This window comes from Pan paniscus, chromosome 9, assembly GCF_029289425.2.
Source record: "Pan paniscus chromosome 9, NHGRI_mPanPan1-v2.0_pri, whole genome shotgun sequence".
NCBI classification, from domain to species: domain Eukaryota; kingdom Metazoa; phylum Chordata; class Mammalia; order Primates; family Hominidae; genus Pan; species Pan paniscus.
Window position 1 is genome coordinate 134863712 of NC_073258.2, and position 26375 is coordinate 134890086.

A 26375-nucleotide genomic window follows, 5' to 3' on the forward strand; every position below is an offset into this window, starting at 1 on the left:
CCAGTAGTCCCTTAGAGCCAGTGGTGGCGTCCCGTCGAAGTCATGGTGCTCATACTGAGAGAAATGTTTATGGCCACTAGTCCCTTAGAGCCAGTGGTGGCGTCCCGTCGAAGTCGTGGTGCTCATACTGAGAGAAATGTTTATGGCCACTAGTCCCTTAGAGCCAGTGGTGGCGTCCCGTCGAAGTCGTGGTGCTCATACTGAGAGAAATGTTTATGGCCACTAGTCCCTTAGAGCCAGTGGTGGCGTCTCGTCGAAGTCATGGTGCTCATAACTGAGAGAAATGTTTATGGCCGATAGTCCCTTAGAGCCAGTGGTGGCGTCTCGTCGAAGTCATGGTGCTCATACTGAGAGAAATGTTTATGGCCACTAGTCCCTTAGAGCCAGTGGTGGCGTCCCGTCGAAGTCGTGGTGCTCATACTGAGAGAAATGTTTATGGCCACTAGTCCCTTAGAGCCAGTGGTGGCGTCTTGTCGAAGTCGTGGCGCTCATACTGAAATGTTTATGGCCAGTAGTCCCTTAGAGCCAGTGGTGGCGTCCCGTCGAAGTCGTGGTGCTCATACTGAGAGAAATGTTTATGGCCGATAGTCCCTTAGAGCCAGTGGTGGCATCCCGTCGAAGTCGTGGCGCTCATACTGAAATGTTTATGGCCAGTAGTCCCTTAGAGCCAGTGGTGGCGTCCCGTCGAAGTCGTGGTGCTCATACTGAGAGAAATGTTTATGGCCAATAGTCCCTTAGAGCCAGTGGTAGTGTCTCGTCGAAGTCATGGTGCTCATACTGAGAGAAATGTTTATGGCCAGTAGTCCCTTAGAGCCAGTGGTGGCGTCTCGTCGAAGTCATGGTGCTCATAACTGAGAGAAATGTTTATGGACAATAGTCCCTTAGAGCCAGTGGTGGCGTCTCGTCGAAGTCGTGGCGCTCATACTGAGAGAAATGTTTATGGCCACTAGTCCCTTAGAGCCAGTGGTGGCGTCTCGTCGAAGTCATGGTGCTCATACTGAGAGAAATGTTTATGGCCAATAGTCCCTTAGAGCCAGTGGTGGCGTCTCCTCGAAGTCGTGGTGCTCATACTGAGAGAAATGTTTATGGCCACTTTCCTTAGAAGGAGCCCGTGTGGCCTTGGTAGAGACTCGGAGCCTCACATATCATTCTTTACTAGTGCATCACTGGGCGCTTTCATTTTGAAGGAGAAGTAGAAGGGGCTGCACATGCATGGGATGTATTTCTGGCTCCCAGAGGGAGTAGCCATGGTTATCCAAACAAAATAATGTTATCTTCACTTGTCCTTTGTTGTATAACTTTTTGTAGAAGTGTTTTAGGAACCGATAGCAATTCAGGTATATTACACTTCTGTTTTCCATCCCTTTTTGTTGAATTATTGTTTAGGGCTTTTGCTAGAATTAGTGAAATCTGACTATTTAGAAAGAAAAGATCCATGTAGCTGGGCCATTAAAGAAGAGAAAGGAAAAGAATGGGCTGTGTGAGGCTGCCCAGTATGCAAGGAGTTAAAGCAGCTTGGAGCAGAGTTGCTCTGTGATTTTCTTTAGCGGTGATCATAAGCCAGGACCCAGAGACCTTCATCAAGGTGTTCTGTATGAAGGCCTTCTTTGGGGATGGCATGTTTTATTGGAGGCATGGCAGCTAAAGAATACTATGTTGTAGGTAGTCCATGTACCTACTTGATCTTCTCTCCAAGATTAGTTGAGAACTTTTGAGACCATGGTAAACAGGTGTCTGATGTTTGCCCAAACCCATAAGGAATCAGATGCTAGTTTTGAAAGGGATTGCCATGCAAGTAGTTATCTTGCTTTCATCAATGATATAAACTCAGCTTCGTGAAAATTACCGTGTTATATTATTATTTTTCTCATTTCAACAAAGACCGGTGAAAACTTCGTGGACTGGAACCACCGGGTTGCTCATACAGCGAGGTGGACTCCTAGCTGGTTGATAACCATACCCAGAGAGTGTTGATGCCGTCCCGAAGGGAAGAGTTCCAGCCCAAGAGTCTGGCCCATATCACGTGCCACTGAGGGTGCCTGTGCAGGATTGGAAGCCTGGGGAAGAGGGGATGATGGAGGGAGGAAGGGCAGAAGGCCCGGGCAGGTCTGGGAGGAGAGGTGTCGAAGGGTCAATAGGAAATGCTTAGACAAAGGCTTTAAAGCTCTGAGGGCTTTGTTCTGGGACTAGAAAGGAGAAGGAGTTCTTAGAACTCTTCTCTTTCCCTTGGCTCCTTCCAGTGAAGGTCAGATTTGAGAGAGAAAGCAGTTAACTTGGCTTACCTAAGAGACTTTATTGTGGAATATTTTTCCATCCTCTGTGGTTAGTAACCATAGCCTACGCAGACGGGAAAACCTGACCTCAGTGCAAGGTTTCTCTGCCGTTTGAGATACATTTTCTCTGATTTTACTTTTCTTTCTCCTTCAGGCTGCCTGATAGGGGCTGTAAATCTCAAATCCAGCAATCGAACCCCAGTGGTACAGGAATTTGAAAGTAAGTACAAAGGAAATGCCTAGGATAATGGGCACCATCTACTGGACATTTGGTGTCTTGCAGCCAACTCAGGACACATCTGTCTCTGTAGTGTGCCAGGGAGATGTCCCGGGTGGACTGCTCTGCGGTGCACAGGCCTAGAAGCATGGCATCAGCAGGCCGGCAGTGAGCCCTGTGCGGTTTTCCATCAGCTGTCATCGCACTCCTGCCTGGCTTTGTGATCACACAACAAAGAAATTTCTTTTTTCTTTTTGAGATGGAGTCTCGCTCCTGTTGCCCAGGCTGGAGTGTAGTGGCGCAATCTTGGCTCACTGCAGCCTCTGCCTCCTGGGTTCAAGCGATTCTCCTGCCTCAGCCTCCTGAGTAGCTGGGATTACAGGCACCCGCCACCACGCCCAGCTGATTTTTGTATGGGGTTTTGCCATGTTTGGCCTGACTGGTCTCAAACTCCTGACCTCAGGTGATCCACCCTCCTTGGCCTCCCAAAGTGCTAAGATTACAGGTGTGAGCCACCGCGCCTGGCCAAGAAATTTCTTATATACGAGCAGGGTGTTTAAGGGAGGGGGTACACTATGTAGTAAAATCCTTGCTAATTATCTTTATTGTTTTTCTGGCAAAAAATCCTTTCTCAAAGTCTCTTAGAGTGTGGAGTTGGCTACGTTTTTAATCTGCATGAAAGGCCTCTTGAATTAGAGCTTGCAGGGTCTGGGTGCAGCTGAACCTAGAAGCACTCCACATTCACCGAGAGCTCTTTTTCTTCTTTGCGTGTTAGGTGTGGAACTGTCTTGCATCATTACGGATTCGCAGACAAGTGACCCCAGGATCGAGTGGAAGAAAATTCAAGATGAACAAACCACATATGTGTTTTTTGACAACAAAATTCAGGGTATGATCCTGTAGTCCTCTTGCTTGCTGACCTTTCCTCTGTCCATAGACCTGGGTGTACACTCTTGGCCAGAAACTTACCTCAGACTGGTAACCTGCATCTGTAGCTAGGACCGTTTTTTTTTTTAAAGATTTATAATTATGGAAAATTTCAAATATATGCAAAAGTAATGCAAATGGTATATCAAGCCTCCCTGTCCCTGTCCCCCAGCATCAACAAGTGCAGTTCATTAGCTAGGATCTTAATCTGCTCACAGCCCCATCTCTTTGGGAAATCAAAGTGAACATTTTCCTAGGCCATCTTCTCATGATCCTGATGTGAGTGATGTAGGTGAGTGAATGAGAAGGACCATATGTTTCAGCAACGGCACAGCACAAACAGACTGAGCCACCCACTGTGTTTCTGGCTTGGTGCTGGGGTTGCCGATGGGGAGAAAACACGGGGTACCCGGAAGTGACATCCTCCGGGTGGGAGGATGGTGGTCAGGGAAGGCTCCCCAAAGTGGCCTCTCTGGGTGCCGTGTGAAGGGTGGCTGCTTAGCAGGCAAGATGGTGTGGAGGGAGGTGGTGGTCAGGAAAGAATGCTGTGTATGAAGACGCAGAAGCAACAGACGGACTGGCTGATGGGAAAGACTGCAAGTTCCCCACTGTTGCCGGTACATGGACAGGGAGAGAGGGAGGAGAGGGGCTGGAGAGGTTGCCTGGCCAGGCAGACTGCACTGAATGCCAGGCGAGCATGGGCGGTATCTGAGGGCCCGCTGTGAGGCTCTCAGCGGAGGTGCCGTGGCTGCATCTATGTTTCAGAAGACTGAAGTGGCTGCTGTAGAGAAGAGATTGGAGGCGGCACAACTCAGAGCAGAGGCCCAAGTCAGAGGCCTTCTGCAGAGTCCGGGAGAAGGCTGGCGGGGGGCCCCAAGCTGGGGTGCAGGCAGGGAGAGAGACTCGAGGGGAGGCCTGCTGGGGCTTGGCTGTGCCAAGGGGCACAGAGGGAGGCAGGCAGGTGGCTGGAGAGGAGGATGGCATCCTTTTTCTGACAGGAGGGCGGGAGCTGCAGGAGGTACACATGCAGGCTCGTGCATGAGTCGGAGCCTGTGGAGTTCTCAGAGAAGTTGAGAGTTGGGAGGGATTTGTGGAAGCAGCTCCAACACAGTCTTGTTTTGGGTTCTCAGTGTCGCCAGGAGCCTGAGTCTCCTCAAAAGAGTTTTGCTTCCCACTCACGTGAAGTCCCTCCTTTGCCTCTTATTTTTGGAGTGATGGAAATGTTCTTCTCAGAACACAGATCTGTTTTCTTTGGCTACTCAGGCTGACCCTGCTAAACCCTGAGCATGTAGTTAGAGCATCAGAGGAACCAGGTGAGAAACTCTTTAAAGAACTTTCCTTTTCTGGGGATTAAACATTTTGCTCTTAGCCACAGGGATGGGGAGGCTGAGGGAGACGGTTTCCTGCACAGAATGCCGGGGCTTGGGGAGGATGCAGCTGTACTTGGCCTCTTTCCTCACCTCAGTGCAGGGCTGCACCAGAGGCACCCTGGTGGGGTTTATTTACTCTTTTCTCACACGGTAGAGGTTCGAATCCTCCACTAATGGGTGGCTGTATAACAAAGCTTCCCATTCGAAAATGTTGTCGCCAATGTCTGTGCTCCATCGGAAGCATCTTTTAGTGTGCCGTTTTTAGTGTATTATGGCAAGCCCTTCATGTCCTTGTCAGCAGTTGTCAGGTTTCACGATGAGTAGTTGCTACTCTTTTGTGTCATGTGTTCCTAACTCCTTCCCCTATTTGTTGTTTTCCAGGTTCTTCCTGCTTCTTTGAAAGTGTTATTATGTCTTGTGTTTAAAATGTTTTTTTATGGAGCTGTAATTCGTACCACATCCTTTTAAAGTGTGCAATTCAGGGGATTTTAATATACTCACAGTTGTGCAACCATCACCACTATCAAATTCCAGAACATTTTCATCATCCCACAGAGAAAGCCCGTACCCGGCAGTAGTCAGTCCTCCTCCCGCATCCCTGGCAGCTCTGATTCCACTTTCTGTCTCTGTGGATTTGCCTGTTCTGGACACTGGATAGAAATTGTGGTCTTTCATGGCTGACGTCTTTCACTCAGCATCCTGTTTTCAAGGTTCATCTGTGTTGTAGCGTGTGTCCGTACTTCATTTCTTTTTATGGCTGAATAATGTTCCATTGTAGATATACCACATTATTTTACCCATTCTATTGATGGACATTTGGGTTGTTTCCACTTTTTGGCTATTATCAGTAATGCTGCTATCAATATTTGTTTACAGGTTTTTGTGTGAACCTAAGTTTTCATTTCTCTGGGATAAATGACCAAGAGTACAATTGCTGAGTCTTACAGTAGTTGCATGTTTAGTTGTTTAAAAAACCGACAGAGTGTTTTTCAAAGCTGCTTTACGATTTTACACTCCTGCCAGCAGTGTATTTTCCCACATCCTTACCAACACTTGTTATTGTCTGACTTGTTAAGTTCTAGCCATCTTAGTGGGTCGGAAGCGGCGTCTTGTGGATTTGATTTGCATTTCCTGGTGACTAATGATGTTGAGGGTCTTATTTGTGTATTTTCTTTGGAGAAATGTCTGTTCAAATTTTATGTCCATTTAAAAATATTTTTTTTTTCTAGAAACAGGATCTCACTGTGTTGCACAGGCTGGACATGAATTCCCAGGCTCAAATAATCCTCCCACCTCAGCCTTCTGAGTAGCTGAGACTACATGTGTGCACCACTGCACCCACCCTTATGTCCAGTTTTTAAATTAGGTTGTCTATTTCTTACTGAAGTGTGAATTCTTTCTTTATTCTGGATGCTAGGTTGGATGTACGATTTGCAGGTATTTCTCCCATTGTGTGGATTGTGTTTTCACCTGCCTTTGTCCTTTGAATTTTGATGAAGTCCGGTGTAACTGTTTTTAGTGTGTGCTTGTGCTTTTGGTGTCATATCTAAGAAACCATTGCCCAATCCAAGGTCATGAGGGATTTATGCTTATGCATTTTTCTAAGAGTTTTATAGTTTTAACTCCTATGTTAGGTCTTTGTTGTATATGGAGTGAGAGAGAGGTTCAACTTCATGTGTTTGCAAGTGGATATCAAGTTATCTCAGCATCATTTATGAAACATTGGTTGTTTTTCTAGTGGTGTTTTTTTCTATTCATGGGCGGTCCTTCCTGGAAATGAGGAGGAGGAGGAGGTGAAGTTCCTGGTTTTAATGACGGAGACACATGGTGATGAGTGTGTCTTGCACACCAGGAACTATTTTTGGTGTTTAGGTTACAGATAGGAATAGGTCATGGTTCCTGTCCTCAAGAGAGTTCACTTCTGTACTCGGGAATAGAAATAAATACTGATCTGCAGGCTTCCCTGCTGTGGCATCTAGTGCTAGCCCCAGAAACCACCCTCTTCAAGTGGCAAAGATTTCTTTAAAGAGTTTTTTAGTGCCTCGTGTCTTTTCTGTAGGAGACTTGGCAGGTCGTGCAGAAATACTGGGGAAGACATCCCTGAAGATCTGGAATGTGACACGGAGAGACTCAGCCCTTTATCGCTGTGAGGTCGTTGCTCGAAATGACCGCAAGGAAATTGATGAGATTGTGATCGAGTTAACTGTGCAAGGTAGGAGCTCATGCGAAGGTGAGACATTGCCACCATAGGATGCAAGAGATCAGTTAGTGTCTTGGTTTCTTTCCTTCTAGAACTGTATCCCTGAGGGCTTCACATGGCTTAGGGAGGGGAGAACTGTTGAGAGCTGAGACTGCCTGAGTTGGGGTAGAAGGTGAGAAGGGAAGTGAAGTTCCTGTCACTTCCTTCCACCAGCTAGAGGAGGCGCTTTAACATATGGGAGGGCAGGATGCAGCGGTGGCTTGTCAGTCTGCAGTTGTGATCCTGGGAACAGCAGTGGCGTGGGAACCCCTCGACTGGCTGTCTTGTCTTTGGAGCTGATTTCTTCTGGGCTTTAATAAGAATAGAGCCCTGTCACTGAGATCTTAAACACCACCCCCTTTTTTTCCCCACAGTGAAGCCAGTGACCCCTGTCTGTAGAGTGCCGAAGGCTGTACCAGTAGGCAAGATGGCAACACTGCACTGCCAGGAGAGTGAGGGCCACCCCCGGCCTCACTACAGCTGGTATCGCAATGATGTACCACTGCCCACGGATTCCAGAGCCAATCCCAGATTTCGCAATTCTTCTTTCCACTTAAACTCTGAAACAGGCACTCTGGTAAGATCTCTTCTAAGAGGTGAGGATGGAGATGTCTTTGTTGGGGCAAGAGATGCTTATTGTGAAAAGAAGAATTATTAGGAGAGATACTGAAACTTCTTGATAAGACAGGAGTCAAAAATCTAGAATGTTAGGGATTCTACAGGAAAAATGACCCTTCTTCCTTTTATAAACAAGTACATTCTTAGGGGGTAAAATAAGGAAGAGAAAGAAACCATAGATTGAGACCGAAGAGGGATATTAAGCAAATGTTACTAGGGCCCTGATTGGATAATCAACTGTAAAAGTCATTAGACAATCGGGGAAATTGGATTACTAGGTGGTATTTGATGATCTATTAAGCAACTGTTCATTGCTTTAGGCATGATGAAGGTATTGTGGTTACGATTTTTTACAGTCTTGTAGAGATACTGAAGTATTTATGGATAAAAGGTGTTTGGAATTTGTTTCAAAATAACCCAGTGGTGGTGGTGGGAGGTGGGGGAGGAGAGGAAACAGATTGGTCATGCACTAGAGGACAAAGTGACCTGGCCAGCAAACCACACCAGGCTTTTACTGCATGTGGTTCTCTCCCGGGAGGTACCTTCTGATCTGTGGACCATCCAGTTCCACGTAGTCATCAGACAGATTTTAACAGGGTCCTCTGTGTTCATTTTGCCAAAATGTTGCCCCAGGAGCAGTCATCATTGAAGAGCCCTTTTACCAGAATAAAAGCAAGGTTCCACCTCCCATTTCGGATGTTGCCAGGCTTTGGTGTCTCCAGTCCCAAGGGGATTGGTTGTTGGGGAGCTGTCAGGCAGGTATCAGGGAGTGGGTCAGGGAGGAACATGCACAGTGCTGGGGAAGCTGAAAGCAAGCGAGCAGGTGTCGACCTAGTTCTGGACCCAGCTGGATGTGCTCTCAGAAATCGGCCCCATGATGGGTCCGATTATTTACTTGTCATTCCCTGAAACAGGTGTTCACTGCTGTTCACAAGGACGACTCTGGGCAGTACTACTGCATTGCTTCCAATGACGCAGGCTCAGCCAGGTGTGAGGAGCAGGAGATGGAAGTCTGTGAGTTTCTTTTTTGAAGAGGTTTCATCGCAAGACTGGGAAGGGAATAGAACATTTTAATTTAATATTATACCATCAGCTTAGAGAACTCTTCCGCCATGGGTTAGCTTTCTTCTGGAGCTGCCTAGGTCCACCAGAACCCACTGCACAGTGAAGGGAAGGCTGAGAAAACCGAGTCCAGATAAGCAGGTCCTCAAAACAAAACCTTCTGGGATCTGCTGGTGTTGGGAACGTGGCCAGCCTTGCAACTTTCACTGCAAGTTTAGTAAACTCCATTCTTTGGTAATTGATAGAATTATCAAAATGTAAGGTGGTGTCAGGTCTCCAGAAATTTATCCAGTTATAACCCTCTTGTAGAAAACTGACAGAGTTTTAGCCCGAGTAATTTTACCTGCAGACAAAGCTTAGCCCCTAGAGTAATGTTATCTCAGGGCTCTGGTTCCCCTAACGGAGGGGCGTTGAGAGGAGGGTGGGGGCAGAGAAGATGTGTCCAAATCACTTGGGGAGCTTTTTTTTTTTTTTTCTTAAAAAACAAAAAACACCACAGGGTCTTGCTTTGTTGCCCAGGCTGGAGTGCAGTGGTGCAGTCACAGGTCCCTGCATCCTCAAACCCAGACTTCAAGCCATTCTCCCACCTCAGTCTCCTGAGTAGCTGGAACAACAGGCACACACCACCATGCTCAGCCAATTTTATTTTTTGTAGATACGGGGTCTCACTGTGTTGCCCAGGCTGGTCTCAAACTCCTGGCCTCAAGCAATCCTCCTGCCTCGGCCTCCCCAGGTGCTGGGATTAACAGGCATGAGCCACTGTGCCCAGCCAGGAGCATTTTTTGAATCCTTTCCTCCTCCCTATTTGGAGCTCTCCTCAGAGCAGCATTTTCCAAAACTGCCTGGTGATACCCATTTGGGACCACTGTTTCACATACAGATTCGAGCCCACCTCAGACATATGCTAGAAATGTCTGTGTGTGAGACAAGCGTTCCAAAGGATTCTTCTCATGTGTCACGTTTGAGAAACTCTGCTCTAGGGTTGTTTTCTCCTGCAGTTTTGCCCCAGACCTACTTTAGCCTATTGACTTTTTAGTGATGAAACTTGGGAATTGACATTTTAACATCAAAATTGCATGGCCAGGCGTGGTGTCTCATACTATAATCCTAGCACTCTGGGAGGCTGAGGCGGGTGGATCACCTGAGGTCAGGAGTTCAAGACCAGCCTGGCCAACATGCCAAAACTCTGTGTCTACTAAAAATACAAAAATTAGCCTGGTGTGGTGACAGGCGCCTGTAGTCCCAGTAACTTGGGAGGCTGAGGCAGAAGGATCCCTTGAACCCGGGAGGCGGAGCTTGCAGTGAGCCGAGATTGCACCACAGCACTCCAGCCTGGGTGATGGAGCGAGACTCTGTCTCAAAAAAAAAAAAAAAAAACGATTGCAAGTTTACTTTTTTTTTTTTTTTTTTTTTTGAGATGGAGTCTCGCTCTGTCACCCAGGCTGGAGTGCAGTGGCGCAATCTCGGCTCACTGCAAGCTCCGCCTCCCGGGTTCACACCTTTCTCCTGCCTCAGCCTCCCGAGTAGCTGGGACTACAGGTGCCCGCCACCACGCTCAGGCAATTTTTTGTATTTTTAGTAGAGACGGGGTTTCACCACCTTAGCCAGGATGGTCTCAAATCTCTGACCTTGTGATCTGCCCACCTTGGCCTCCCAAAGTGCTGGGATTACAGGCATGAGCCACTGCACCCGGCCTGCAAGTTGATTTTTAAGTGTACATTCATCTTTGAGAACCAATACACTAGGATAAAGGAGATTTTTTAAAACTTCCAAGTTACTTGGCTCTTGTTGATAAATTCCCTGCATAGTTTTCCATGTGTTGCTTGCTTGAAGGAACGGCTGCCAGAGCCCCATATGAAAGTGACCCAGTGCCTTTGCCCAGTGTATAGACATGAGAAAAGGGTTCCAGGGAGTTTCCTCTCAGAGGGCTTATAGATCGGAGGTCAGGCAGCCGGCAGAGACAAAGCTCTAGTTCTTACCTAGGATTCTTTACTTGTTTGTTTGTTTGTTTTTTGAGACAGATTCTTTAAGGCTTGAAACTACCTTTCTTCCCCGCAGCAATCTGCAACAAAGGGAGGCCCTGGAAATTAGGGATTCTTTTCTTCCTGGGATCCTGGCTCCTAATCTTGTCCTCATAACCATTTCCTCCATAAGTAATCTCAGGCATTCAGCCAGAGGATTTTTAAGCCTACAGTGCCAAACCCACTTTAATACACTTTTCAGTGCGACTGCATTTCAACTGTAGAAGTCTCAGTGCTTTTCACATGTGAAGTTAGGAGTTATGGTGTCCTATATGTTCTAGGCTAGAAGGATTGTAAGTGTTCTCTCTTCTAGCTGGGGTAGGCCTGAGGGGTCAGGGGGCAAGTGGGTTTGGGGTGAAGGAAGGAGGCACAGCAGGGCCAGGGCCTTTTTAAATAACAGATAGTGTGTATCATGGCTTCCACCAAACCTCCTTTTCTTCAGATGACCTGAACATTGGCGGAATTATTGGGGGGGTTCTGGTTGTCCTTGCTGTACTGGCCCTGATCACGTTGGGCATCTGCTGTGCATACAGACGTGGCTACTTCATCAACAATAAACAGGATGGAGAAAGGTGAGCCTGCCTTATGTGAAAAAAGGGAAGTTCAAGCTGGCAATAATATAACAACCCTGTTGCTAAACTGCTCTCTTCTCCTCACAGTTACAAGAACCCAGGGAAACCAGATGGAGTTAACTACATCCGCACTGACGAGGAGGTAATCATTTAGTAAACCTGGAAACCTAGGTGTACCCAGCAGGGAAAACAACATTCCTCCTTGGAAACCACACAGGTCTCCTGGGAAGATTTCTGAGTGATTGTGCAGCTCCTGAGCTCCTCAGCCCCTTCACAGTAACACACACACACACACTAATGGGATTTGTGCTTTGCAAGCGCTAGTGATGGTACTTTTTAAGAATGATTATTCCATTTGTATTTAGCCCATGTTAGACTTACTCCGTGTTTTTCCCTTCTTGCCACCAGGCCCCTTGATGGCTCTAACTGTGTGTTGGCTTTGCAGGGCGACTTCAGACACAAGTCATCGTTTGTGATCTGAGACCCGCGGTGTGGCTGAGAGCGCACAGAGCGCACGTGCACATACCTCTGCTAGAAACTCCTGTCAAGGCAGCGAGAGCTGATGCACTCGGACAGAGCTAGACACTCATTCAGAAGCTTTTCGTTTTGGCCAAAGTTGACCACTACTCTTCTTACTCTAACAAGCCACATGAATAGAAGAATTTTCCTCAAGATGGACCCGGTAAATATAACCACAAGGAAGCGAAACTGGGTGCGTTCACTGAGTTGGGTTCCTAATCTGTTTCTGGCCTGATTCCTGCATGAGTATTAGGGTGATCTTAAAGAGTTTGCTCACGTAAACGCCCCTGTGCTGGGCCCTGTGAAGCCAGCATGTTCACCACTGGTGGTTCAGCAGCCACGACAGCACCATGTGAGATGGCGAGGTGGCTGGACAGCACCAGCAGCGCATCCCGGCGGGAACCCAGAAAAGGCTTCTTAACGCAGCAGCCTTACTTCATCGGCCCACAGACACCACCGCAGTTTCTTCTTAAAGGCTCTGCTGATCGGTGTTGCAGTGTCCATTGTGGAGAAGCTTTTTGGATCAGCATTTTGTAAAAACCACCAAAATCAGGAAGGTAAATTGGTTGCTGGAAGAGGGATCTTGCCTGAGGAACCCTGCTTGTCCCACAGGGTGTCAGGATTTAAGGAAAACCTTCGTCTTAGGCTGAGTCTGAAATGGTACTGAAATATGCTTTTCTATCGGTCTTATTTTATAAAATTTTACATCTAAATTTTTGCTAAGGATGTATTTTGATTATTGAAAAGAAAATTTCTATTTAAACTGTAAATATATTGTCATACAATGTTAAATAACCTATTTTTTTAAAAAAGTTCAACTTAAGGTAGAAGTTCCAAGCTACTAGTGTTAAATTGGAAAATATCAATAATTAAGAGTATTTTACCCAAGGAATCCTCTCATGGAAGCTTACTGCGATGTTCCTTTTCTCACACAAGTTTTAGCCTTTTTCACAAGGGAACTTATACTGTCTACACATCAGACCATAGTTGCTTAGGAAACCTTTAAAAATTCCAGTTGAGCAATGTTGAAATCAGTTTGCATCTCTTCAAAAGAAACCTCTCAGGTTAGCTTTGAACTGCCTCTTCCTGAGATGACTAGGACAGTCTGTACCCAGAGGCCACCCAGAAGCCCTCAGATGTACATACACAGACGCCAGTCAGCTCCTGGGGTTGCGCCAGGCGCCCCCGCTCTAGCTCACTGTTGCCTCGCTGTCTGCCAGGAGGCCCTGCCATCGTTGGGCCCTGGCAGTGGCTGTGTCCCAGTGAGCTTTACTCACGTGGCCCTTGCTTCATCCAGCACAGCTCTCAGGTGGGCACTGCAGGGACACTGGTGTCTTCCATGTAGCGTCCCAGCTTTGGGCTCCTGTAACAGACCTCTTTTTGGTTATGGATGGCTCACAAAATAGAGCCCCCAATGCTATTTTTTTTTTAAGTTTGTTTAATTATTTGTTAAGACTACCTAAGGCCAAAGGCAATTGCGAAATCAAGTCTGTCAAGTACAATAACATTTTTAAAAGAAAATGGATCCCACTGTTCCTCTTTGCCACAGAGAAAGCACCCAGACGCCACAGGCTCTGTCGCATTTCAAAACAAACCATGATGGAGTGGCGGCCAGTCCAGCCTTTTAAAGAACGTCAGGTGGAGCAGCCAGGTGAAAGGCCTGGCAGGGAGGAAAGTGAAACGCCTGAATCAAAAGCAGTTTTCTAATTTTGACTTTAAATTTTTCATCCGCCGGAGACACTGCTCCCATTTGTCGGGGGACATTAGCAACATCACTCAGAAGCCTGTGTTCTTCAAGAGCAGGTGTTCTCAGCCTCACATGCCCTGCCGTGCTGGACTCAGGACTGAAGTGCTGTAAAGCAAGGAGCTGCTGAGAAGGAGCACTCCACTGTGTGCCTGGAGAACGGCTCTCACTACTCACCTTGTCTTTCAGCTTCCAGTGTCTTCGGTTTTTTATACTTTGACAGCTTTTTTTTAATTGCATACATGAGACTGTGTTGACTTTTTTTAGTTATGTGAAACACTTTGCCGCAGGCCGCCTGGCAGAGGCAGGAAATGCTCCAGCAGTGGCTCAGTGCTCCCTGGTGTCTGCTGCATGGCATCCTGGATGCTTAGCATGCAAGTTCCCTCCATCATTGCCACCTTGGTAGAGAGGGATGGCTCCCCACCCTCAGCGTTGGGGATTCACGCTCCAGCCTCCTTCTTGGTTGTCATAGTGATAGGGTAGCCTTATTGCCCCCTCTTCTTATACCCTAAAACCTTCTACACTAGTGCCATGGGAACCAGGTCTGAAAAAGTAGAGAGAAGTGGAAGTAGAGTCTGGGAAGTAGCTGCCTATAACTGAGACTAGACGGAAAAGGAATACTCGTGTATTTTAAGATATGAATGTGACTCAAGACTCGAGGCCGATACGAGGCTGTGATTCTGCCTTTGGATGGATGTTGCTGTACATAGATATTACAGACTTGTACTAACACACCTGTAATTTGGTATTTGTTTAACCTCATTTATAAAAGCTTCAAAAAAACCCAAACATTGCTTCATTCTTTGTTATTTGCTCTTACGTTGGGTTTGTCTCTTCTTCCTAGCATTTCAGTGGTTAGGCAGGCACACTAAAAATGCTATCAATCACCCATCCACCAGGGAAGTCAGTGCTGGGCAGGAGGTCAGCCTGTGCTCAAGAGCAGTGCTGCGCCTCTCCGCCACCGAGCCCACCTGTGCTGCGGTTCCCACTTGGGATAGCAGTGGGCAGATCTCAGTGGCATCCCATCCCCCAAACCAACCAACGCACATCATCACTTTGTACTTTTGCTTTTGTAATACTGGGATTAAAAAACAAACCAACTGCATTTCTTTCTGGATATTCTTGAACAAAAATAGCGTTCAGTTTACCCACTAGTGCTAACAGAAGAGACTCAAGCTGTTCCCCCATCATGGGAGCAGCCCTTAACAGAGGGCTGCACAAATCGGCAGTGCTGCTCTGGGGAAGGCTGCAGAGCCATTTTTTCCCAAGAAGGGATGCTGTTCATGTCTGTTAGGGAAAGCACACCGCCTCTGCGTGGGCACAGATGAACTGCCCTTCAAGACAATCAATCATCTTTTTTCTAATAGGAAAGAAAGATTTGGTTTCATTCCTCTAACAAACATGCTTTATGTAAAATTAAAATGATTACCAATAAGAGCTCTGTTCTAAAAACAGAAAAATCCTATTGACTACTGGAAGGCTGTATTTATGCTAAACCTTTATTACTTTTAGAAAGCTGTACACTTTTTTTAAAAATTTGCACTTATAAATAATAGAAAAAATATTAGAATCAAAATTTCGTCATTACAGATGGGAAAATATGTACTATAAGGAATTCAAGTTAACAGAGGCTTGATTTATATAAAAGAAAGCTGCAGTTTTAAAGTTGTGTTCCTTAAAGACCAGATTATAGCTTATCTGAATGGGCTTGACACTTTCAAATGGAATAAAGTTACAATATTAAACAGATTAGGCTTAGGGTAAGAAAATCTAAATCTGGCACATCTCTATTATTTGACAGTGTTTAACCATATACATCATACAGAATAGAAGGTGAGTGCCAGGCCCCTGAGGAGGAGCTCTCGTGCTCCACAGCAAAGCGCTGCCCAAGGACTGCGGGAAGTGATCCAGCTGCTTTCACACGGAGGACACAAGACTGCTTCCTCAAGGGCTCCTGCCTGCCTGGACACTGGTGGGAGGCGCTGTTTAGTTGGCTGTTTTCAGAGGGGTCTTTCGGAGGGACCTCCTGCTGCAGGCTGGAGTGTCTTTATTCCTGGCGGGAGACCGCACATTCCACTGCTGAGGCTGTGGGGGCCTAGGGAAAGGACATGTGCAGTCATTCTGGAACTCAGAAAAACCCTGACAAAAACATCCACCTCAAAAGGAACACTGCTAAACTTACGGTTTATCAGGCAGTGATAAACATAAGATGTCATTTCCTTGACTCCGGCCTTCAATTTTCTCTAAAAGGGAGTCAAACAAACACATTCAGCTTTCCCAGAACCTCAAAGGCAGTGCATCTATCAGCCCAGAAGGACACCAAGAACTTGCCTTTGGCTGACGACGGAGTCCGTGGTGTCCCGATGTAACTGACCCCTGCTCCAAACGTGACATCACTGATGCTCTCTGCATAAAGAGGAGACACCACTGAGTGAAAGCCGCGTGGTCTATTGGAGGTCTCTGTTCTAGTTGTCCGTGGGACGTAGGCACGGTGTCCACATCAGTGTCCCAGCGGCGGCCCTCAGACCTCCACTGGACCCTGTCCCAGGGCCTGGCAGTGTTGAGGGCCCCTCCTGGGGATGCTCCTTTCCGTCTCTCTGACCCCCTTCTCTGACCGCAGCCCTTCTTAGGCACTTGGCTGGCACCAGGGCCTCACTGTTCACGCCTCCGGCTTCCCTCCCACCGTCTTCCATCATTGCCCCTGTCCCGGTGACCGCCCTGTCCCACTTACTACACTTCCTACTGTGGCTCACCCAGATTCCCCGAGGACACTTCAACTCCTTGCCTCTGCACCTCCACGCGTGCCTGCTGGTTTCCAGCCAGTGACTGGAGCATGCGCGCTGGAAATGTGGCACCGTGAGCAGCTCCTCCACATGGAATCAGCAGCCAAGTCCTGTCCCTTCTACCTCAAGTCGCCGCCTCATCCTGTCCCGTCGTGCCACACTGGGAGCGGCTCAGTCCACCTCACCCCTCACCCTTGATTTTTCATGGCACCTACCCGCAATGAACCCCCTCCAGTTTGCCCTCAGGAACAGGAGAACACAGTTGAGGAGCAGATTCCACCGCAGCTTGGGTGTGAATTCTGGCTCAGTGTCTCACCAGCTGTGTGAGCTGCTCTGAGACCCTCAGGTTTCTTCATCTCTTAAGTGGGTATAAAAACATAGCTACCTCATTGGGGGGCTGCCAGGACTACACGAGGTTATCTACGTTGAGTGCTTAGCATGGTGCTGGCTGCGAGGGCAGTGCTCAAGACATATTAGCAGCCACTGTCATTTATTAACAGTATCATCCCTGCATCACTGGAGTTATGTTTCATCAAGAAGCTGGTAAATTTACTGCCCTGCTTCAAGACACCTCGATCGCTGTGTTCCTAGGAGAGCCTGAAGTCCACCCTCAGTCTCAGCTGGTCCCAAGCTGCCTTTACAGACTCACCTGTTATGCTCAGGTCCACACGTGCACACACACGTCCACCCTCCTGCGTCCTCTTCCTCAGCAGGCCCTGTCTGCACATTATGCTTCTCTGCCCCCCCCCCCCGCCCCCGCCCCATCTGCCTACACACGCCACCCTGTCTTGGAGGCCCGGGTGGTGCAGCCTCGCCCCTCCTGGGTGGTGCTGTACCCAGTGCATAAGCTGCCACCAGCACACTCCCGGGAACAGCACGGGCTGGGCAGCTGCTTGCTGGTACCACTGAACCTGCTGCCTTTCTGCAAGCACATGCGAGGAGGCAGCTTCAGAGCGCTCCCCGTTCTCCACGTGGTGTCTTGAGTACGGACTGTGTCTTCCCATTTACAGTTCAAAGCTCATCAGCGCACTGCAGCTGTGTACCTGATGGCTACTTGAGTGTCACTAACAGACGATGGTAGAGAATTCCTCATCACTGCTAGATCTGCTTATTCTGTTTCTGTGAAGTCTCTCCTTGTGCTGTCACATGAAATTCCCTTCCTGACACACACACTGCTCTTCCTGTTTGGAAGCCCATATGTGCTCCAGGAAATTAGTCTCCCATCTTTACAGAAGCCCGGGTGCGGGGGCTCTGACGTCCCCCATGCACTGTGCGTAGAATCGAAGGCAGCAGCGTCTGTGCCACCCGAATGGTAACAGTAACAGGGACTTGCTAAAACCCCCACAGATTTTTAGTTAAAATCCTAGCTCTGAAAATTGACTAATTTTCATTTCCATTTAGCAAAGCCACTGTGAATTGGTGCTGAACTGGGTGGCATCTTTCCTGCCAGCTTTGAAGAGCTGAGACACTTCCTGACAGTCACCCCCACCTAAACTAAAAGTTGCCAAAAGAATCTGGACGTATAAACCACAGAGAAAACAGAACTGAGTGCTTTTAAACTATCTAACAGTTCTCCCAGGAAGGAGAGCTAATAGGAGACCTCCAGGCATTTCTTCCTGGTTCAGTATAAAGAGAGACGGACAGAGACTGCATCAACAGGATGTCCAAGAGCCTGGAGCAAGAACAAGTACTCTACCAACTCAATGACACCGGGCGCCTGATTTCCAGCACAAAGCGTGGCTCCACACAGGCAGATGAGGGCGGCATGAACCCTCCACGCCAGGCTGCCCTGTGGAGAAACACGAGCTGCTAGGAAACAACCCAACACTGACATCAGGGACTCAGGATGAGCACAACGAAAATGAGATGCATTCTCCCCGTTTCTTCAGCATATGGCACCTCACTGCCAAAATAGAAGCTCTTGGCACTCCTGAGCCAGGAACATCGAACACACAGCAAGCTCTAACACACAGAACATCGCACCTGTCCACGACGCAGGATCCCAAATTACCCACTGCCTTTAATGACAAATGCCGTCATGATTCGGTTGTCGTCTGAGGGTGGGGGTGGGATAAACTCCCTTCAAAGGGGGACTTGGATGAAAATTACCTCTAACCTGTTAACTATTCTAAGAGATCACAGCATCAGTGTGACAGAACCAAACAAGCAAGTAGCTAGAATACAGCAGGTGCTCCACACACGTGAGCTGACTGAAGCAGTGACTAAACGAACGGCAGGACACCTTGCTGCTCTGTTACCAGGAAGAGCACCTTAGCACGCTCTCATCTTCCCCTGCAGTCAGGACTAGGAGACAGGCTGGAGAAGGGCATAAGAGTTGGGACCAGAAGGCCTGGGCTCAGCGCCCAGCTCTGCCCTCCCAGAAGTCTCCGGGAGGAGATCTCTGACACCTCCCAGGTTCCAGGCACTGTGGTCTGTGGAAACAGTGAGGAGCGGAATGGCCAGGGACGAGCAGGGCTGGATGCAGCTTGCTGAGGGCACTGCACAGCCGGGCGCAGAGCGAGGGGCACACAGGGACACGGCGGCAGGGCCTAGCCACTACTCCACAGATTTGGGACAGGAAGCATTTCTTCTTCCTGTAAGGGTTTTCTCAAAATAATGGTTTTTATGAGGTTTGAGACAATATGAAGCTATCAAACAAGATAATAGGAAAAGAATACTCGACTCTCCTCACTCACCTCTGTTTTGAAATCAAAGGAAAAGCACAAACAGTAGGAAAAAACATGGAGGGGAATGAGACACAGGCTCCGAGCAGGGGTCCCCGGGTCTCTGGTCTTGGCAGTTGCAGAGCGTGCATGGTACCTGCTGGTGCTGACGTCTGCCCGCCCTGGGAGCAGGCCCACCCAGCAGCGCCCAGTGCACCCGGACAGCCCAGAGACACGGAGGGCCGCCTCCAGAAGGCACCACTGGGTCAGTCACCCGACCTACCTGTGCCTCAACGGCATTGTCTGCCCCGCGGGCCACTGTGGTGTTTGACTGACTGAATGTAACGACACTGGAACAACATACTCGGTCAGTGCTCATGGATCAAGCGACCGTGGTCACTGTGAAATACTCCACCTCAGCAATGCACTCATGGTTCTGACCATCAGAACTATCCTGCACCGGAAGGAGTTTTACTACGACTGTAGCAAACACATCACGAATGCACGAGAGACTGAGGAGAAGCCCACGTGTTCCGATCAGTTACTCACTCTCGGGGGTGCTGATGGCCCGCTTGGTCACGTGCTCAATCTCGCCATTCGACTCTTGCTCCAAACTGTATGAAGACACTAGAACAGAAAAGGTGCTGCTGTCCAGAAATACCCCCAAACAATAACGAAGAGCAAAACAACCACATGAGAAAACATATCTGCAAGACGTAAAGTCAAAATCACTAGTGTTTACAATTTTCTTATAAAGAGGCAATTCAGGAAGAAATACAAATAAATGATAAACATGAGAAAAAATGTCCATTCTCATTAGGATTCAAAAAAATAAAAGAGTCTAACTTGGCATGAGTGATACAGGACAGTTTGACACTATCCAAAGTTTTTAAATATCCATGGCCTTTGACTGCTGGGAATTAATCCCAAGGATTACATACATACAAGGCTATATGTACAAGGATGTTTACTGTGACAGTATTTATATGGAAAAATTGAAAATCAACATTTCAAAGAACAGGATAGTAATAAATCAGTTATTTCCACAGCCACAAAGCTATAAAGCCACTGAAAGCAAAGGTTGGAAAGAAAAGTTAATGGAAGCTGTCTACTACATCTACTACATCTGACTTAAGAATGCAGGGAAACAGGTCATAAAACAATGCACGCACAGATCACAATTCCATAAACAAAACAAAACACGTGCGTGTAAGAGGAACAGAATAGCTGGAGGAAGGAATGCCTCACTGCTATGGGTGAGTTTCATATTTCACTCTATTTTCCAAATCTCCTAGAATAAATATGCATTGTTTTACTACCCATGATCCTAAAAGCCCAATTAACGTTATTTGTTTTAAAGATAAGAAAACACACCGCTTTGAAAGGAATAAGAAGTAGCTTGTTCTGTGTTTTCATCTGTAAATGCTCTACTGTGCCTGGCACCAAACGTAAGGCTTACCCTGACTGCATGTTTTTTCTGGGCTTCCAGAATTTAAAGTGAAAGGCAGCACTCCTAAGCTCCGACTCCGATGCCTGCTCTTTGACTCCACGGCTTTCTTGACAGAATTCAGGATTGCAATGGTGCTCAGGGACATGGGCCTGTGGAGAAGAGCCACAGCCGCTGCCTTTCTCACTGCAGACCACTGCAGAGGTGACAGTGCTGCACTGTGTCCCCGCGTGCCTCCTCACTGGCGCATCCCTCACCACCCTCATTCAAACCTCCCAGGGCACAGTGTGGAGCAGGGTGGCAGGCCAGACAATGACAATGACTTTCCTGCCCACGCTTGGGAATGGCAGGGACGCCTCTGAGAACATCGCCACAGAGAACCAGCCCTGATGTGGCCTCCAGGGGCTCTTTACCTGGCTTTGGGCAGCAACCTCTGCAATGGCCCTGTTTCAGGTGTAGGAGATGATACTGCTACATGGCCAGCACTTGCCCTGGGTGTGCAGGGCTGGCTCACGGCAGGTGACATGGCGGGGTTTTCTTGGCCAGCAGGAACTGGCACTGTTTCTAAACACAGGGCAACCTGGTAGAGAAGATAAAGAGTATGTACATTCTAATACTTTTTAAGTTTTCAAAAACGGATATATGATAGTTGTACATGGTTGGGGGTCCATATGAGATTCTGATACATGTGGACAACGTAATGATCAAATCACGGTAATTGGCATCTCCATCACCTCAAACGTGAGTATCTTTTCTTTGTGTTGGGAACATTCCAATTCTTCTATGTACTTTGAAATATACAGTAAATTGTTAAACTGTAATATCTCCACTGTACTGAATACTAGAACTTATTTCTTCTATCTAACTGTATTTTGGTACCCATTAACCAACTTCTCTTCATCCCCCTTCTCCCACCCCTTCCCAGCCTCTGGTAATCACCAAAAATCCACTCTCTAACTCCGTGAGATCAACCTTTTCGGCTCACATATATGAATGAGAACATACAATCTTTGTCTTTCTGTGTTTGGCTTATTTCACTTAATATAATGTCTTCCAAGTTCATCCATGTTGCAACAGATGACAAGATTTCACTTTTTATAGATGAAAAGTACTCCACGGTATATATGCACCCCATTTTCTTTACCATTCATCCACTGATGGACATTTGTTTCCAAATTTTGCTATTGTGAACAGTGCTGCAATAAACATGGGAGGGCAGGTATGTCTTCGACATCCTGATTTCCTTTCTTTTGACTATACGGTCAGCAGCGAGGCTGCTGGCTCATATGGTACCTCTACTTTTAGTTTTCTGGAACCTCTATACTGTTCTCCATAGTGGCTGTTCTACTTTCCATCCCTACCAACAGTGGACAAGCCATTCCCTTTCTCCATTTTAACACTTTATTGGAACAGAATCTTCACGTACTATGAGCAAGTCCGTAAGTAATGCACTTTGAAGCCATATCAACCCTGGGTAAGTTAAGTTTCCTTTTCAGAAACAGAATACTATGAGGAAGCTGCCACTTGTAGATGCTGTGGCATGACAGAAGAGAAAAAGGAGTATGCTACGTTGTGCTCACTGGTCTTTCCTACAAGAGATCTGCCTGCATTCCTCAGGACGGTGAGCGACAGCTACTCCTGGAAATGGCCGTGTGCCGGTCTGCTCTAAAGAGGGAGTGCTGGGGGAAGATGCGGACACACTGACGCACCCTGGCAGACCTAGGATCTATAGTCACCAGCTACTGCTGCTGCCAGCTCGCTTCCTGCACCACGTCCTCATGGAAGGGAGGTCTGGAGCACAGTAAATCCATCACAGACAGAAAGGCACGAGGGAGTGGCCAACAAGCAGCACTCTCGAGGCCTTCGGGCTGACTAACCTCTGATGACGGAGATCTTGAGAGGTGCCAGACAAACGACAGACTGGTAGCAGACAGCAGACTGGACTGTCTGGTCACAGTGCAGTGGGCCCCACACCTACCTGTGCCACAGGTGCCACCTCAGCACCTCCAGCCGTCCCGGCCACATCTGCATGTTTTGCTAGCTCCTGCTCCTGGACCAGCTGTTCCTGGTACTTCTTCATGTCATACTCAAGCTCTGACGCCAGCTGTTTGTCAACTGCAAAGAAGTCCTTGAGCTCATCTCGGTAATCCTGCATCACCTCCTGAAACAGAGCCAGGAGCATCCTTTCATGTTTTCTTGAATAAAAACGTAAAGCCCTAAACCCCCACGACACACCTTCGCCTGTGTAACAAACCTGCACATCCTGCACATGTACCCCTGAACGCAAAATAAAAGTTAAGAAAGAAAAAAGCCCCCCAAGTCATGTTGCTTGATAAATCATAGGAACAATAGGACTGACATTACTGAAAGCAGATGATTTCCATTCCAGTAACTAACAGGTACAATGGTATATTTGGAGCAAACACCACTGGCCACACAAGCAGAAAAATATGTGAGTAACTAACAGTTCTCTCTCTTAGGAAGCATCCTGGCTATCTGGCAGTTAATGGGCAATCTCTCCCAGGTTCCCAATGGGAGAAAGACATGCTCAGACACAGCCTCTGGAGCAAGTCCCAGGATGCATGGATCTAAAAGCTGCTCATCTGTCTACATTAGCCTCCCCATTGGCTCTCAGGGGATTCCAACTAAGGCTCAAATCCCATCTTTGTGTCTTCTTCTGAAGATTTTACAGAAAACCTTTTCTCATACCTAGGGAAAAACATTCTTAGGTCTTAAAGAGGGGTGCCAGGGGCAAGACCACTTTGCTAAGAGAAAGAATCATTCCACCTAACAGTAATAGGGAGAAAAAGACACTGCAGTTCCAACTGGGAGGGAAGTCTCAACAAAGAGAAGGAATCCATGCACTTTTCCAGCTGCCACTAGGAGTGGGTTCCACAGGCCAATGAAGAGACTCCCTCAAGCTACTGACAACAAGCAGCGTGTGGCCATCCTCTGTGTGTGCGCTCACAAGCAGGAGGAAGGCTTATTTTTCTTAAGTGTTTAAGTAGTCTATGTAGGATCAAAGCTCTGTTTTTTTTTTTTTTTTCCTTTCTAGGGTCTAAAGTCAGGCAATAAATACAAGAATATTTGGAAGTTTTTATTTTTATCATACAATGAGACTATCTTTCCTACCTTGGCTTCCTAGTATAAAAAGCTATTTGAAAATTTATATTCAATGTAATTTTTGTTGAGGCCTTTATTGGAAAAAAAATTGTAGCATTTTTTTGAGGAAGAAAAACACATAATGTGAACAGAGCTATAACTGCTGAATTAAAGAAAAACTATGTTGCATTTATTTCTTAGTAAAAGATTTTGCAAGAAAGGTCTGAGGCCCCACTTAGGTCTGCCCTGCAAGTCAACACATCCTGGGTTTGCTCCGACTGAGCTCCTCATGGTCCCCTTGCTTGACAAAGAATTCAGCCCGGTGATGGCAGCTCCCAAGGCAGCTCCTGCAGGGCAGTTATTTCCTGACCTTGTGAATCTGAGTCAGTGCAACAGATATGCACCCTGAAATCAAACCCGAAGACTCACTTTCACCTTACCCCCAAGCAGCATGAACGAAGATGACTGTGTTCTTGACACCAGCTGGGAAAGTTTTCCAGATGGACTTGAACTCCATTAAGGGAAGACTTGCTTGGCACAGTGGGCCGGCTCTTCACGGCCCTGGCTGCACATCCAAGGGAAAGAGCGGCTTTGGTGGAACCCACAGCCAACCCCTAGCTCCACAGCAGTTACCAAGGTAATGTTGGGTTTGCAGAATTTGGGGTTCTAATCATTCACGGATTGCCTGCACCGTCATAACTGGCAGAAGATCCTAAGTAATGAACTGGTAGGACAACAACCACAAAAGCACAGGCTCCACCCTTACCCTGAGATAGTGCATGAGTTCCCGCAAAGCTGGGATCTTATTTTTCTCCAGCACAGTCTTCAGGGAGATGATAATTGGAATAATATTTTCTATGAAATTCCTCTTCTGAACCTGGTAACACAAACAAAGACATGTTTTAGATGTATGAACTTCTGAAAGACAAAGGCCTCTCCTTGATCTAGTTCTTTAAGTAGAGCCACCCTACCACACTATGTAAGTTTATTTTTGCTTTTCATTATGATACTGGATGTAGAGGACCTCTGCTTTTCTCTGGGAGACTTTGTAAGCATTACCTCAAAACACTCTGAAGGCTTTGTAAGATAGGGTGGGGACAAATACTACTCATATATTCTAAATGGGGAAAAAGAATTAGAAACATGTTGAGTAGCTTTTGACAAAAGCCCCAAATCTCCACAGAAGACCCTGAGGGACCTTGGCTCTTGCTCCACCTTCAGTCCTCAATTCAACACCCTCCCCTTGGAACAGAAGTCAGCTCATTCTGGCTACCCAGAGGGACACTTCGTATTCCTGCTGGTGAAGGGACAATGGTCTAAAAATGGCTAAGCATGAAGACAGCCAGCTCCGTCTCTCTCTCTGTGTACACATCTACAAAATACTATGAATTTATATATATAGCACCTGATTTGACCAAGTCTTCACACTTTACCTTGAATGATCACTAACCACAAATATTCTCCAGTGAATCTCTTTAAATTAAAAAAAAAGCACTATAGTAGCCCACATATGCAAGATTTATCCTCCTGAAGCTGAAAGTACTCTTTTCCTTCTCATTTAAAGTCACTAGTGTAGGTTTCTTCCTTGTAAACCACTCATTTCTAAATAGTCTTATCAGAGTTCCTGAAACAGGAGGACAACAAGTAGAGAAATAAGCAATTTAATAAACCCAGATGTGAGCAGATGTTATGTTCAGGAATAGTCTTAAGAAGTGGCTTCCATGCATTCACTTGACAAGTATTATCAAGCACCTTCTCTGTCCAGGCAAAGAGCTAACCCTCTGAGGATGCAAAATGAAGCTAAGCATCCCTGCCCTCCAGCTGCTTCTAGACAGTGTGTGTCTCAAGGGAAGAGGTGTTAAGTGGCAGGGTGTTAGGGAATTTAGGTATGGAGATGGGATGCCTAAGGAGTGCATGGCCATCTGAGGGATGATCCTGAGGATGTGTGGAGAAGGGAGGATGGGTGGGTGAGGGCGCTGCAGACTTTAGACCCAGAGGCAAGAGCACACGAGCAGGGGGCAGCTCGCAGCTGAGGTGCAGATGGCAATGTGAAGTGGAGAGGTTAGAGGTGAGGATGGAGGGAGGTATGGGAAAGGTGGAAGGCACACCAGAAGTTCTTGTTTACCTTGAAAAAGAAGAATCAGGGTTTATTCAGAAGATGATAGGAAGCCGCCAGCATAGTTTTTAAAGATCTCACTAGTGAAGTATAACATATGTAATAATTTACCCATTTTAAACAAACAGTTCCATGAGCTTTGACAAAAGTCTATATGGAATAACCAGCACTACAGACCACTCACCATCTATCACCCAAAAGCTTCCTGCCACCCCTCACAGTCAACCTGCCTTTAGTCTGTTTCAGATATAATAAAATGATCAAATTTGTACTTAAGAAAGACTGCTGGGCTGGGTGTGGTGGCTCATGCCTGTAATCCCAGCACTTTGGAAGGCCGAGGCGGGCAGATCACGAGATCAAGAGATTGAGACCATCCTGGCAAACACTGTGAAACCCCATCTCTACTAAAAATACAAAAAAACTAGCTGGCCGTGGTGGCTGGTGCCTGTAGTCCCAGCTACTAGGGAGGCTGAGGCAGGAGAATGGCATGAACCCAGGGGGGCAGAGCTTGCACTGAACAGAGATCGTACCACTGCACTCCAGCCTGGGCAACAGTGTGAGATTGTGTCTCAAAAAAAAAAAAAAAAATAGCCAGGCACAGTGGCAGGGGCCTGTAGTCCCAGCTACTCGGGAGGCTGAGGCAGAAGAATGGCGTGAACCTGGGAGGGGAGCTTGCAGTGAGCTGAGATCGCACCACTGCAC

At 47.2% G+C, this 26375-nt stretch overlaps 2 protein-coding genes across 4 annotated transcripts in view; one reads left to right on the forward strand and one right to left on the reverse strand.

The window, feature by feature from the left end:
- JAM3 (junctional adhesion molecule 3) overlaps nt 1-14351 on the forward strand; it is a 90503-nt gene extending 76152 nt beyond the window's left edge. The window contains exons 2-9 of the mRNA XM_003819845.6: nt 2428-2493; nt 3266-3379; nt 6847-6999; nt 7401-7603; nt 8559-8658; nt 11170-11299; nt 11387-11441; nt 11745-14351. Of these exons, the coding sequence (XP_003819893.3) occupies nt 2428-2493; nt 3266-3379; nt 6847-6999; nt 7401-7603; nt 8559-8658; nt 11170-11299; nt 11387-11441; nt 11745-11780 (857 nt within the window). The 3' untranslated portion in view covers nt 11781-14351. The remainder of the gene's footprint in view (nt 1-2427; nt 2494-3265; nt 3380-6846; nt 7000-7400; nt 7604-8558; nt 8659-11169; nt 11300-11386; nt 11442-11744) is intronic.
- A 689-nt stretch (nt 14352-15040) lies between these two features.
- The window catches only part of NCAPD3 (non-SMC condensin II complex subunit D3), a 71432-nt gene continuing 60097 nt past the window's right edge, over nt 15041-26375 (reverse strand). For all 3 annotated transcript variants that reach the window (XM_034934089.3, XM_008973261.4, XM_055095124.2), the window contains 8 exons: nt 24324-24434; nt 22434-22616; nt 20869-21035; nt 20468-20607; nt 19558-19635; nt 15894-15968; nt 15745-15805; nt 15041-15657 (listed from right to left, as the gene is read on the reverse strand). In XM_034934089.3, the coding sequence (XP_034789980.3) occupies nt 15549-15657; nt 15745-15805; nt 15894-15968; nt 19558-19635; nt 20468-20607; nt 20869-21035; nt 22434-22616; nt 24324-24434 (924 nt within the window). In that variant the 3' untranslated portion in view covers nt 15041-15548. The remainder of the gene's footprint in view (nt 15658-15744; nt 15806-15893; nt 15969-19557; nt 19636-20467; nt 20608-20868; nt 21036-22433; nt 22617-24323; nt 24435-26375) is intronic.